Raw genomic sequence first — 13,929 nt, forward strand, 5'->3', positions numbered from 1 at the left:
GTAGTGGGGTACCCGCGTGACCTTGGTCCCTCCCCTACTATATAAGACCCTGAGTCTGCTCTCCTCAGTGGTTAACCTGCCTACTGGCGAGTTTTTGTTACTACATCTAACGCTACTACTACTACAGTCTACAGTTAGCCAGTTAGCCGAGTTAGCCGCCGAGCTAGCCGCTGAGCGAGCGGCAGAAAGCTCTCAGACGTAGCGTCCATGTTTCTGGTAGAGGTGGTGACTTTGATTGACAGTTGACACTTGGTAGGGGGCGGGGTTTCGGCGAACTCGACGGGCACTCCCACAGTGTTTGGGAGCAGAGAAAGAGGCTGATTTTTAAACAACTTTGAAGCCTAATTTCATATATTTGGCGATTTTTTTAATCATTCAAATTTGGCAGGGTGGTTAACAACACACTTTTCTGTGGTATGTCAAACTCAGAACATATATTTATTCTTACTTTACACGGACTTTAACTGTTTAACTCGTGATGTTTCAGCTTCTAATAGCAAAGTAGTGGAGCCGATTTGTCCTAAAGTAAACTACAGGAAGTTATTTGTTCAGGAAGGCCGATAAAAGAAATGTTGCTTGAGAAATTTGCTGATGTATTATAAGAGCTGATAGGGCGCCACTGCTTAGCCTATCAGTTGATTTCCTCCCAGTGGTCACTCGCAGTATTGCAGCTTAAAATTCCCCTGCAGCCCAAAAAGCATTTTCCTCATAGACCACCATTGTAAAAGAGATGTCTGACCTCAAACAGCAGACAATATCAATTATGATTCTTTTTTATTATGAATTTTTGATCCATGTATGTTTTTTATTTGTAAAACTTTCCTCAATTTGTGACATCATCACAATGTAAAGTCTGTGGGCCAAGCTATAACTCGCGGGTGGGACCAGCGGGGGAAACACTACCACACATATTCAGTGGGACACATAACAAGGAAGCAAACCCTGAAGCTAGACACTTGTTTTTGGTATATGTGCCAGCTGAGCAATTCTTATTAAACTGAATGGGTACCATTTCTAGCTCTTACGATACATCAATGGAGAGGTTGCATTGATTTACAGATGCTAATGGAGCCTATGCAAGACAGGAAGTTACATCATGATTTTGGGAGTCTGTATCTCAGAATCTTGCCTATTCAACAATTCAAATGAACTGAACCTTTAAACCCCAGCAGACACATAGAAGTTTATGTCGAGCATTGACTTCTTATTGTTTTTTTACACACATTTTGTGCACTGTTTGAAAAAATCTGAATCTACATAATATGCCAGCAAGAGTCTGTATGTTATCATGTGTACAGCATGAAAAAAAAATTGAGTGTGGAATTCCTAACTAAAAAATCCAGTAACTACAGGTTACGTCAGTAGAGTTATGGAGATTGGGGAAAATACGAGGCTTCAAATCTTAACCAATGCAAATCAGTGGGTGATGTCATCACTTTGCAACACCCATTATTTTATACAGTCTATGTTTCCAGTAAATTAACAACATGATCTGGACAGAAACACAATGAGTTTTGAACACATTAAAAATCGACAAAAAATTCTGAGCTTTATGAAATTTCAACATCTTTCAGGACTTATATCATAGTTTCACCTATTGATTCACAGTGCAGTATACTTCTTAATGTATACACTGCTGATTCCATGTATGACTGAGTGACTGCTGCCTCCTGAGCCAGCATATGAGAACAGAGTAGCACTGGATTAGCATATTGCCTGCTGTATTTTAAATAGGAAACCAATTGGTTCGGTTTGATTCAGTCTTCAGAGCCCAGATCTTTCACCCTGTGACACAGAGGCAAATATGCCCTCACACACACACATACGCACACACACACACACAGCTGGGGCTATTAAAGAGAGAGGCACCAATAGGAGCTTGGTGAGAGATAATTGTCTCATAAGTCAGTAAGCACAGCTGTTGGCAAGGTCAAGTTTCATTTATGGACGCACGTCACCACTCCCGAGTTTCGTCTCTGTGTCTTTTCCAAGCTGTCTTTCTTTTTCCTCTCTTTCCCTCCTTTTTTTTTCTCTCTCCCTATCTGAGTCTGTCCTGTACCTGTCCCACTCCCTGTCACTCCCCCCCCCCCTCCTTCTTTCCCTCCCTCACTTTCTGCATGGTTGGGCTTCAGGATTGCTTGTACCCTTCAATGAATATTAATGGAAGAGTTTGGATATTATATACAAAAAAAATGAACTGTTTATTTACAGAGTCTCTCTCTGTGGCTTTATGGGAGGTTTGGGGGGGGGGGGGGGCTGGATGAATGCTGCCAGACTCTCAAGTATGAAGATGAAATAGGCCTGTGCTGTGCTGAATAGGATTCAGGTCAGTAAAAGGCTGTGGCCAACCACATTCGTCATATGGCTTTAGATGAGCCTTCTCATTTCAAAACAATTCTGCAGCAAAACATGGCATTGTTTGGGGATGGAGGATAAATAGAGGACGGTCTAAGTGGTTCTACGTTTGTCTCAGTACTTCAAATTTAGTTTGAGTGGTTTGCAAAATAATTCAGGTGTGTTCAGTCAAGAGGCAGATACAAAGATCGAGACTTGACTGATTATCAGCTGACAAAGAGTTATTGGATTCTGAAGTAAATGTTATAAATAATAGTCCTGCTTTAGTAAAGCTTGAAAGAATTGTGGAGTATAATTTGGTTTCATTGTAAAGTGTAAATGCTGTGGCTGAAAGTAGAATTCATTTCATGCTATCACATTAGTTAGGAGATAGGAAGGAAAAAAGGAAAAAAGGACGAACAGGAGGAAGGATATACGGAAAGACAACATAATTGTTGAGCAGAAAAGGAAGGGAGAAGGAAAAGAAAGTAACATATAACAAAAATAAAGACAAAAGGACAGAATAAAGGAGAATAAGGAAGAAAACCAAGAAACTTAGATAAAGGGAAGTATGAAAAGTAAGAAAACATACAAAGAGACAAAATATAGGATTTGTTGAAGGGAGGTGACTGTGGCGATTTATTTATTGCAAGGCAACATAGGAAGTAAAGGCAGAAGGAAGGAAAAAGTGAAAATGAAGACAGTAGGAAAAATAGATGGAAGCAATTCTGACAGATCAAAGAAAAGTATGAAAGATAAAGAAAGATTGAAAGTGAAGTACAAAAGGAGATGCAAAATGCAGGCAAGAACGTGTAGGATAGAAAAAGTAAGAAACAAATGTAAATTAGAGAGTAGGATCAAGGAGAAAGGTGAAAATGAGACTGGATGGCAAAGGGAAACAATAGAGAACGATATTAAGTAAGATGGAATAAAGGTTAAAGCACAAAGGAAAGATGGAGGAATGAAAAGAGTGGGAAAGGTACTGGTTATGTATGAACAGTGAATATAACTGTTGCATAAATGTAGTGTTAAGATTGAAGTTAACTGTGTAATTTCTTTCCCTGAGATTATAGTGAAGGAAGGAAATGTTCAAAACTGCATGTTAAGTACAATTCACCTCTATTGACTGTAAAATTAAAGATAGAAATTACCTTGAATTGCCCGTTCCAGTTTCCATTAAAAAAACAGCTCATTCACAGACTTTTCTTGAGTTGAGTGACATCATCTTGATAGTAATATTGTATAAACTTTTCGTCCACCTAATTAGGGTTAGCTGACAGGACGTCTGACAGTAGAGACAGCAGAAAAGGTCTGCTGTATGTGAGGGCTGACGTGACAGGCTGACTGAAACACAAAGAGCAGTGATGAAATATGTAGTTAGTATAGAATTGACAAGAGGAGCAGGTCTTGGAGCTTCTATACTAAGCTATAAGACATGTACAGAGTTGACAGATGTCAATCCAAACTTGCACTGACGGTGCACACCAATGAACCCTGGCTTAAAAAGGATATTTAAGCTTAAAATGGAGATAATGGGTTTTTTTCTTATTGATTCTCCAATTGTTACTTGGCCATTGTTCTGTAAGGGACTCAATAGTCTCCTATTTAAGCAATTGATTAGATGACTTATCACATTCTGCTGGGAAAAGCTCAATCATTTGTCTAATGGCATGAAATGAACATAAAGTGTAATACCTGCCCAGAAAAACTTCACCACCATTACATCACATTTCACAAAAAAAAGTGTCATTCTAAAAAAAGTGTAGGCATGGTGGTATATCACTTCTTTACATGACATCTCCACCACAAAAAAACAAACAGTGGCTGACTTGTCTTTATTAAGAAAAAAGTGCTGTCACTGTTCATGTTACTTCCAGGCTGCTGAAAGATGTTTTTTCTCAAAGTCCTCTTTGTGAAGCAGTCAGCTAAAATGTAAATGCTAGAGGCTGAAGAATTCCTCAACAAGATAATCTTCCCCAGTCAGACAGCCTCACTGGTTGTCGGTTTGAATGATTAAAACGACATACGATTATGTTTTCCTGACAAGCGAACCCCTGTGGTGATAATGAGTTAATTATGAGTGTTCTCTCTCAGAGGTAAGGTAGAATTAACTTGATGATGTAAAAGCACCAGAAACCCTTTTAAGGGATGAGTTTTGATCTACAAAGATAGCAGTTGTTATCCCATCTCCTACCAGTAGTAAGGTAGGAGATCATGTAAAACCACGTTAGAATATCAAGCATCTCATTGGTTAGATGCGTCTTCAGAATCGTCTTTGTAGATAGAAGAAGGTTCTGGCCAAATGTGAAGAAGGCAACATACTTTGCTGCCAGTCCAGGTTGATTAATTAAAACTGTTCATCATAATCCCAGTATGGATAAAAGTACCAGGCTACTAAAGCCATTTAGCTCAAACTTGCAGGATATGCCTAGTAATTGGGTCAGATCAAAGTCTGATAAAGTTCCCACCACAAACAAATCACTCTAGAAGTCCTTTGTGACCAGACTTAGATGGCTTCTCCTAAAGCAGGAATTTCCAAACTATTCCATAAAGGTTCATGTGGCTGCAGGTTTTCATTCCAACCAAGCAGGAGTAAACCAGGCTTGACTCAATTAATCAACTGATCTCAGTCTTCAGACAGTTGATTGGTTGAATCGTGCGCTCTTTGGTTGGAACAAGAACCTGCAGGCACACAGCTCTTTATGGAATAGTTGGGACATGCCTGGGCTAAAAGGTCTCTGTGTGGTTGTTCTGATCCAGGTCACAAGTACGATAGCTTTATTCTGATCTGCCCAAACAAACTGTAACAAGAGGAAGAACCAAATAAAGTCAAATTCAACTCTAAGTACAAGGCAGGTTTGAAAATGGCCTTAGTTATCTAAATCTAACCAAACCTTAACCATGAAGGTGGCTGATCAGAAAACGCACATATGGATTGTTTTTTGCAATGATTGTTTGGAAGACATTAACAGACAATGTTAGCTTATATCATATGTTATATATTCATATATTTTACCTTTTGAGTAAGTGGTCGAAGCTGGAACAAATGAGAAGCCTCTAAAATGACACATCACATCTAAATACCACAAAAGTCTGTAAAGAGGTGCACGCAGTTCATGTCAGAAAGATTCTCTGTGCTTTTTTTTTTAAACGTGAGAATTATCTTACCGCAGAGGGAGGCAAGAATTGAAACCTAAAGATTATTAATGGAACCTTCAAAGTTTCCAAAATGGCCTGATTTGCCTACTGTACCCTGACCTATACTGTCATGTGACTTATTCTGACTATAAGGGGTTTGTCGGTGTTGCTCCAACATCACACAGAGAAAATTCCCATTAACAAGTGATGGAGAACATTTTAATATATTTATCAGTATGCAGAATACTCTAATCTGCTACCTCACACATTGAAATGCGCACAAATGGTGATCAATCAGTCCTCCCACCCCTCCCCTAGCAGCATCTTGACTGCATTTCCCTTTATAGATTGGAGGCATTTCCTTTCTGCTGATGTCAGGAAATGTGTTTTGGGGCCATAGCCAGACATTGTGAGAAATAGGACAGTGCTTGTTATGCTGCTTCACTCTTTTTTTTTTTTCTCTCTGTGGCGCTCTTCTGATGAACCGCAGGAAGTGATTATGTCTCATCTGTTTGTTGCAACCACTTCCGATCCAGTGACAACAGAAGCCCACAGGATTACATGGAGTGTGGGTTGTGCTGCTGTAAAAAAAAAAAAAAAATTTAGAATCTGAGCTCACACATGGCTGCAAACAATCCAGAACAGTTGGCCAATCAGAGCTGTTGCAGGCTGTTTGATTTAACTTTAATGTGATGTAAGCATGAAATGGAAACTGTAAATATAGAAGCAGCAGACAAACAAGCTGTGAGATGGAATAATGGAATATGATGCAGTAAAATATAGAGCATTTTGTAAATTAATTTTGTGAGTCCATCTTAAAATGTACCATCAATTCATCATTCTCATACAAAATAAGTAAATAATTAGTAATTATTATAAATAGCCAACTGTAATGTTTTTTTTCTTAATTTTTTTCTTTTTTTAATGACTTTGTTTACATTATTTTTTACCTTTTTTTATTCTATTTTTAATTATTTACTTTTACAAATTAGTCATCAGCTTAAACATGTATTCACCTCATAAAACAAAGAGAAGAAATGAAATGATGAATTCATAAAATTAATAAAGTGCATAAAAATACAAACAAAGGCAAATAGGAGGTGATGCAGCACCAATAGTGATCAAAAATCATTCAAAAGAAACAGAAGAATGATTTAAAAAATCAAAGAATAAAAATGAACTTAAACTATATTCTGAAATGATCACTTTAATACAAATGTAATTTATTAATTTATACAATTTTAATGAATATAATTGAGCACTGAAAAATCAATAATAATTGTCTCACTCCAGACTCCATAGAATGAGATACACTTAACAAAAAACAACAATAGTAATAAATATACATCATTTTTCATAGGTCATGCATATAGAATTAATTATCTCCTCATCTTGCATTAGTTCCAATATTACCATATTTTTTGACATGTTCATACTGGTGCATAATATATTTTGTTGTAATTAGTGCTGCTGTTTGGCTACCGAAACTGCTTTGTTTTTTCCACAGGGATCATGAAAGGTTCAATTTACTGAATTTATCAATGTACGATCTCAGCAGCAATTTATCTAAAACTGATGGTGATAAAATTGTTTCACATTCACTCTAATTAGAATAAAATAATGTGGGTATATTAATCCAAAATGGGCATTATTAATATTTATTTATTTATTTATTGTCAAGGACAGCAGCTGTGTTATTTTAGGCTTTATTACAGTACACATGTTGTTCTCTAGTTGATAAATTGGTAGACCACCATCACAATGTATTTGCTGTTCAGCAGTAAGGTTTTGCTACTGTATGTGAATCGGTAGTGTAAAATATACTGGCTGCGATGGTGTTACAATAAATTACCATTAAAAGAAAAGAGAACAATGGCAAAGTCACAGTGCAACAAAAATCTTGTGTAATCAGCCTATTCAGGTACAAATCTGCGATATATTGTCCCCAACAAACAAAAGCAATACATACCTGGTGAACAGAATGATATTAGGTCTCCCAGCTTTAGTTGTAACAATCTCTAAAATTTGGGCCTACTAAAAATAAAGAAAAAGTTGAGCTAATTTAGCGAACTGCTTGTTAGCAAAAGCAACAGATTGTAATGGATTCCTGTAAAGTTTGTGTTGGTTTCATTTTTTTATACTTACTTCCTGTTTTATTTTGTAACCCATGTACCCTCATGTAAATTACTATGTTACTTCCTGTTAACTGAGTTCCCGCCATTTTTCCCCACACACCTGTACTGTGTTTTGTAATTAGCCCTGTCCTATTTATACCTTTGTATTACCATCTTAGCTCCTTTTGTTTTTTTTGTTTGCCTGCCTGGACTGAATGTTTTTTGCTGCCTCCAGTGACTGCCTTTCTGTGAGTACTCAAGTAAAGAGTTTCACCTTATGGACTGTGTACTGAATTTAGTTTTGCCCTCTGCATCTGAGTCCCAGCTTTGTACTAAAGTGTTACACAGATCGCTCATAAAACCACGAGTCATGCTAGCTATGACTCCAATATCATGGTATGCTCAACAAATTACAACCGATTTTATACAGATAAGTCTAACAGGCTTAGTTTAGACCACTCCCAATGGGAAAATCAATATTACAAACAAGACACCAAAACAACATTTTAAATAATGTAATGGTAAAGTAGAGACTAATAAAGAATGAAATTAAGACTTGTAATGGCAATTGGAATCATGAACTCTTTGAAGACTGGTCCAGACTACAGACTGTATATAAAGATGGATGTAGCGAGGTGCTTTGTATGGAAGCGTATCTGCATCTTTATTCAAATGGCAATGCATTTTGCAAATTGGCAATTCAATTTTCAATTTTGGAATGCAATTTGAAAATGCATTTGGCAATTGACAATTCAATGTGCAAAGTGATAATGCAATCCTTGCATCACTTTGTATTTTTTTAGGTTAAACAACACAATGAAATACAACAGCGCCCCCACTTACTGGATTGCATTACTACACGCGTTATCTGCACCAAAATTCAAATTGAGAAGGCAAACTGTCAGTTCTCTCATCAAGGCGGGTCTTCCGTAACAATATCACGTAGCTAAACCATGTAGCTTCATAGTTTAACTTAACATTCAGTTCAATTTGTTGAGTTCCTATTTACATCAGTTTCATCATTTTCTCCTTACTGCTGCCCCCCCACCGAAGGAGACGTGATTTTATCAAGATCAAATGAACAAAATGACTGCAGTGTTTTAAAATGAAATGCTCTGTGATCACATCTGTTTTTCAAAGGTTGTCAGTTGTTTTGTTTTTTGTGCTCATCTCCTGCAGTCAAAGCTTCTTTTTTAAAAAAATGTTATTATTCTTGCATCCTCCACTGTGTTCTGCTAAACTGTAATATCAAAGGTGCATTCATAAACTTCTCAATTATTTATGAGAGATGAATTTTCAATCACACCTTATTTACACTTGAGTTGTCATTACTCCGTATCAATAATCTTTCCATTTTAATCTAAATTTGTGAAGCTGTTTGTAAAATGTACTTCTATTTGAGTGCTATGAAATTAATCATTAATCGTCCTTCTGATGTTTAATAATGATTGCGATATCAATGCGACGATTGCTCATTTAATCTTTGAATTGGGTTATTGTGCTGATTTAAATGTGCAGTCATGCGTAAGAGTTGCGTTAGTGACAGCTGTTCAGAAAACTGGTGAAATAAATTGAACTTTTTCTTCTTTGACATTCTCCTGTTCCCTATATCTCACATAATTATTACACATATTAATAAGACGCCTTGCAGGTCATATTTTACACTTCCTAAGCTGGCTAATTTATCAGAATGTTGGATAGAGGATCTGATTGGGAATTGGGAAATTAAGATGCCAACACGTCTTCTTGGTTTTGGATGTCACTGTGGCTTTCTTTGGAGGGCCTACTTACTTGCTTTAACACCATTGTTTTTAGCCATTTCGGCATGTTCCGATCGCAGCTTTTTCTCTACATCGGGAGCTAACTGGGTATCCCAGAATGCATTTGAACCAGCAAAGAACACCACCTAGATTCTGTGACTGTGCAGTGTTGGTTACGTTGGTTTAGGAATGAGGAGTGAGATGAATATCACAGTGCATTCCAGTTGTACTCGGAAGTCGGAATTTCCGAGTTCCCTGTCAGAAATTTCAACTGGAGCGCCCCCTGAAGTTGGATTTTTGGATCAGAAGGTTAGATGAACCTCATCACCTTCGACTTCAAAATCCAAGATAGAAGCCCTGCACATCAACAGTTTGAAAGTTGTAGTAATATCCTGTTTATTAGCAGATAAATCAGCTCATTAAATCAGTCGTACACACAGAACTGTCCAACTTCAATCAGTGGACATGTTGCTACACTGTTTGTATGCGCAAAATACAGCCAAACGTATGTTTATTAACTGGTATTCCTATCAACAGCCAAACTGGCTAGAACTGGTTTTCTGACTTCTAAACTGGAACAATTCAAACTCAGGTGTGACGTCATTCTCAGCTCTGACTTCCAACTTCCGAGTTAAATAGAACGCTGCATCAGGGCAGGTCACAGAATGTGATGGGTCACTAATTACAGTGTAACACCTTCACCGATGACATCATGGCAGAGATTAAATTGCACCAGGTTAAAAACGGATGTATTTTTTACTGTTAATGTCACTTTATTAAGTTTTTTATTTTTAATTTAGATTTCTGTATGCTGTCGGTTTATCCAAGTCACACCTATTTCAAAATTTGCTTCATTGTTTTCTCAACTGACCCAGAGACGCATATCTCGTATCGCCATCCCTGGAACATTCCACTGAAATCAGCCAATCAAAATGTATTCTTATGCTTGGTTTGACTGAGCCTAACAAAGCATTCACGGTGTGTTCTTTCAGCCTGTGTTCAGTTTAAAATCCACTTTAGTGCTTTACAAAACAAAGAAAGCTTTTTTAATGGCACAAGAATGAGACGAGATAATGCTTTCCTGTATGTAAAAACAAAGTAGAAACATTTTGTTTGCACAGGAAACAAAGGGGTTTATGGGAGAAGTGTTTTTAATTTGGAGAAACAACACTAACAATCCCACTGGAGAGAAGTAAACACTCCATTTATATCAGAGCCTCTTTTTATGATAATAACTACACCAAAGTGTCACAATGAATTTTTACAATGCCAAGGTGTCTGAAGTGTGGCACATAGCAATTTTAACACATAATCATATTCTACTCTCTCATCCAGAAGAGGGAAAATGTATCAGAAAAAAGATCTGTGGTGGTAGAAAGTGAATCTGATTTTTTTTTTTTCAGTTTTTTTTTTTTTTTTTTGGAAATTGACTATATCAAAACTTTATAAATGATCTTGTGTTCCTGCTAGCAGTTGAAGTGGAAGTTCTGCCAGGGTCCGGCAGCGCTGGGCAGGGGGCCAGCCTCCCTCTAATGGTCTGGAGAGTCCAACTCACTGCTGCTGCTTCACTGATTTAGGGTCTACACCAATCAAGAGTGCTGTTTTCTTCAAGTTCATTTACCATCAAAGCAGGAGAAACAATTTATCATTTTGAGAAACAAGTCGACAAGCAGGTTACATTCTTTTTTTCTTGGGAGGCCAACCGCTGTGTTCCCCTATTTTCATCTTTTGGTGGTAGAGATTGCCCTGCGAGAAAATCGTCTTAGCTGGACCATGTCCAGCCGGCCCACCCTTCTGAAATTGAACCTACTCTCCAGTGGTACTGCAGCAAAGCTGTTTGTAGGGGGATAGCAGTGGGAGGAGGGTTGTTCGGCCACCTCGACTTCCATTAAAGACAAGCAAGCAGGGCAACCTCTGGACCCTCGATTAAGCACCGCTTTGCGCGTCCGGTGAATGAACTGAAAAGAAGAAAAAAAAAGTGAGGTGTAAAAAGCAATATCCCAAAGGCTCGGTGGGTAATTCTTGGTCACAACTCTTTCTTTGTACTGAGACCTTTACTTAGTCACCTCAATTATACTGTACCACCCTGCTCTAATCTGGGGCTCTCTTCCACAGCTCACACAACATGACAGAATGCATTTCCATACTAATGCCCAGGGAGTCATTGCATCATCGAGGGGGGGGCGGGGGGTTTGCTTGTGTGCATGTGTGTGTGTGGACTGAAACAAGAGGTTGCATTCCAATCTGAGGCCTGTTTGCTCCCAGTTCCTCTCTGGAGACTCGCTTTGCCGAGACCTCTCGCAGAGAAAGGTTAGCGGGGTGTCTGGAAATGATGAGGGCGGGAAGAAAAAAAGAAAAGCAGCGTTTCAGTCAGAGAACATCTGAATGCATCAGGATGGGGTTTTTGCTTTCTTGTGTGAATTTCAGATCTTCAGTGATTGATGTTTCTATGTTTTCCTCTTCTCACCTCACAGCACAGCCGAATCCGCCGAAAATTCACGAAGGATGGTGGGCGTACAAGGAGGTGGTACAGGGGAGCTTTGTTCCAGGTAAGCCTCAAAACAGTACGCAGCACTTTGATGCATGGAGGTTTCCACAGAATACTGATTTCTCTGCATACACTTTAACCACATCGTGTGCTTGATCTCAAAGTCGAAGCTTATTACATATTGAAGATAACATCGGGCCACCTTGCCAATGGCGATAGTTTTATTTTTCTCATTCTGACGAGACCTCTTTTGGCCTTCCCACACAGCTGACGCTTTTCCCTCTGATTGATTGACGGCAGCTCACTTGTTCCCCCCACTTTTTCCATCTTGTTGTGTATCTGTGTGTCAGGCCAATTATTTTCCCAAGATTGTGTTTTTCTGCTGAGCTGAGGTGCTTTTTGAGAAAGCCTGCAGGTGTGCGTGCATGTTCGCGTGTGTGTGTGTTACTAACCAACGTCTACACACGGATAGATTAATTAGGAAAATTCAAAAAGAAGAAATATTGCTGGAAGTCACATCTGCAAGCATCAAGGTTAACTTTTGTGTAAGGTGAACAAAGTTGGTTATAATCAAAGTGCAAGTATCAAGTGACAATAACAGGCACGTCTCATCAGCACTTTTAAATTAGAACTTTAAACCTAATTTCACCTTAAATGGGTCGCAACATTACACTTTGCCATTAGTTTCCAATTCAGAGTATGACTACACAGCTGTGTTAGCCATAGTAGCACACACAACCCTGACCTTCAGCTAGCTCTTCAAGCTGTGAAAGTTTCACAATGTCTTCTAGAGACAATGGAGATTGATTGTTTACTTGATGATGATGAGTCATTGGCATTGTAGTTAGCTGCTGTAAAGGCTCATCATACCCTACCTACTGGCAAATAATTCATGCTTGTACATTTGGTGTGACAGACCAGAACAACATCCAAGGATTGCATCAGTATTACAGAAATCTGCACCTCACACTTTACGTCCAATGACAAAGTTTAATGCAAAAGCAGTACGGCCTACGTCCTTTATGTTAACAAGGCAGATTAACTTCCATCCCTAAAATTAATATATGCCGTTATTTTGACTATAAGCATGATTTGTCCTTAATCTCAATACAGTGTTTTAGTTGTGTACCTCATCGAACCCTTAACCATACTGTAGATTCCTTCCACAGATATAGCATAAAGCGAGAATTTAAAAAACATTAGCATGGGGGTTGACAATAACACTGAATGTATTCTGATGTGGAATTTCGGTTTGTCTCCATGACAAATTTTGAAAGACAGTTGAGTGGTGAAGGTTCAGTCTTGTCTCAAATCAAAAGCCAATGCAATCTGACCACAGAAATCAGGTTTATCTGACAAGGCAAAAATAGTGAACCATCTTTTCTTCAGTCAGTCGGACAGGATGATCGCTGATGTTAAACATTAATACAGTGTTTGAGGAAATTGCTCAAAGACTGAAGGAAACTGCTCCCTATTTTTATTTCTTTTGAGTTATGTATTTTGTATTCATGTAGAATGAAAAACAAGCACAAATATTAAGTCTGAGGGGTCAGTGGAAGGTATTTACCAAAAGCACAGAGTAAATATACAGCAAATGAAAACTTTGGAATGCAAACTTTGGATATTTTGGACTTTTTGACTTTGCTAGTTTACGAGCTCTAATTAAACCAGCATGGTCAGCACAGTGATCCTTCACTATATTGAAAAATCACTCAGAATCCAGATTTGGGCTTGGTGGTGGTGGGGTGGGTTGTTCATTTTTACCTTTTCTTCTGCAGACTAAAATACTTATCGATTAATTGAGAAAATAATCAACAGATTATCAATAATGAAAATAATTCCAGGAAGTCCTCCTCTTTAAGGAGCCAGTCAGTTTGAAGGTACTTCCATATTACCTTGGATATTAAGCCTTTGCCATGTAGATTAGACTGGATTACGAGCAACCAAAATAAGTGGATTTTCTGACATGATCCTAAGTGAATCTTAACATTCCAAATTAGGGCTAAGGATTAAAGTTGGCATGTCATGGTGAGGACTGGAGTTCGGATTAGGGGGCCTGGGGAATAAATAAAATGCAACGCAGTGCGATAGTGAA

General features: G+C 38.2%; 1 protein-coding gene across 1 annotated transcript in view; it reads left to right on the forward strand.

The window, feature by feature from the left end:
* Positions 1-13,929, forward strand: part of ca10a (carbonic anhydrase Xa) — a 245,767-nt gene that overhangs the window by 22,403 nt on the left and 209,435 nt on the right. The window contains exon 2 of the mRNA XM_062442856.1: positions 11,821-11,895. Coding sequence (XP_062298840.1) covers positions 11,821-11,895 — 75 coding nt within the window. The remainder of the gene's footprint in view (positions 1-11,820; positions 11,896-13,929) is intronic.

Source organism: Scomber scombrus, chromosome 21, assembly GCF_963691925.1.
Source record: "Scomber scombrus chromosome 21, fScoSco1.1, whole genome shotgun sequence".
NCBI lineage: Eukaryota > Metazoa > Chordata > Actinopteri > Scombriformes > Scombridae > Scomber > Scomber scombrus.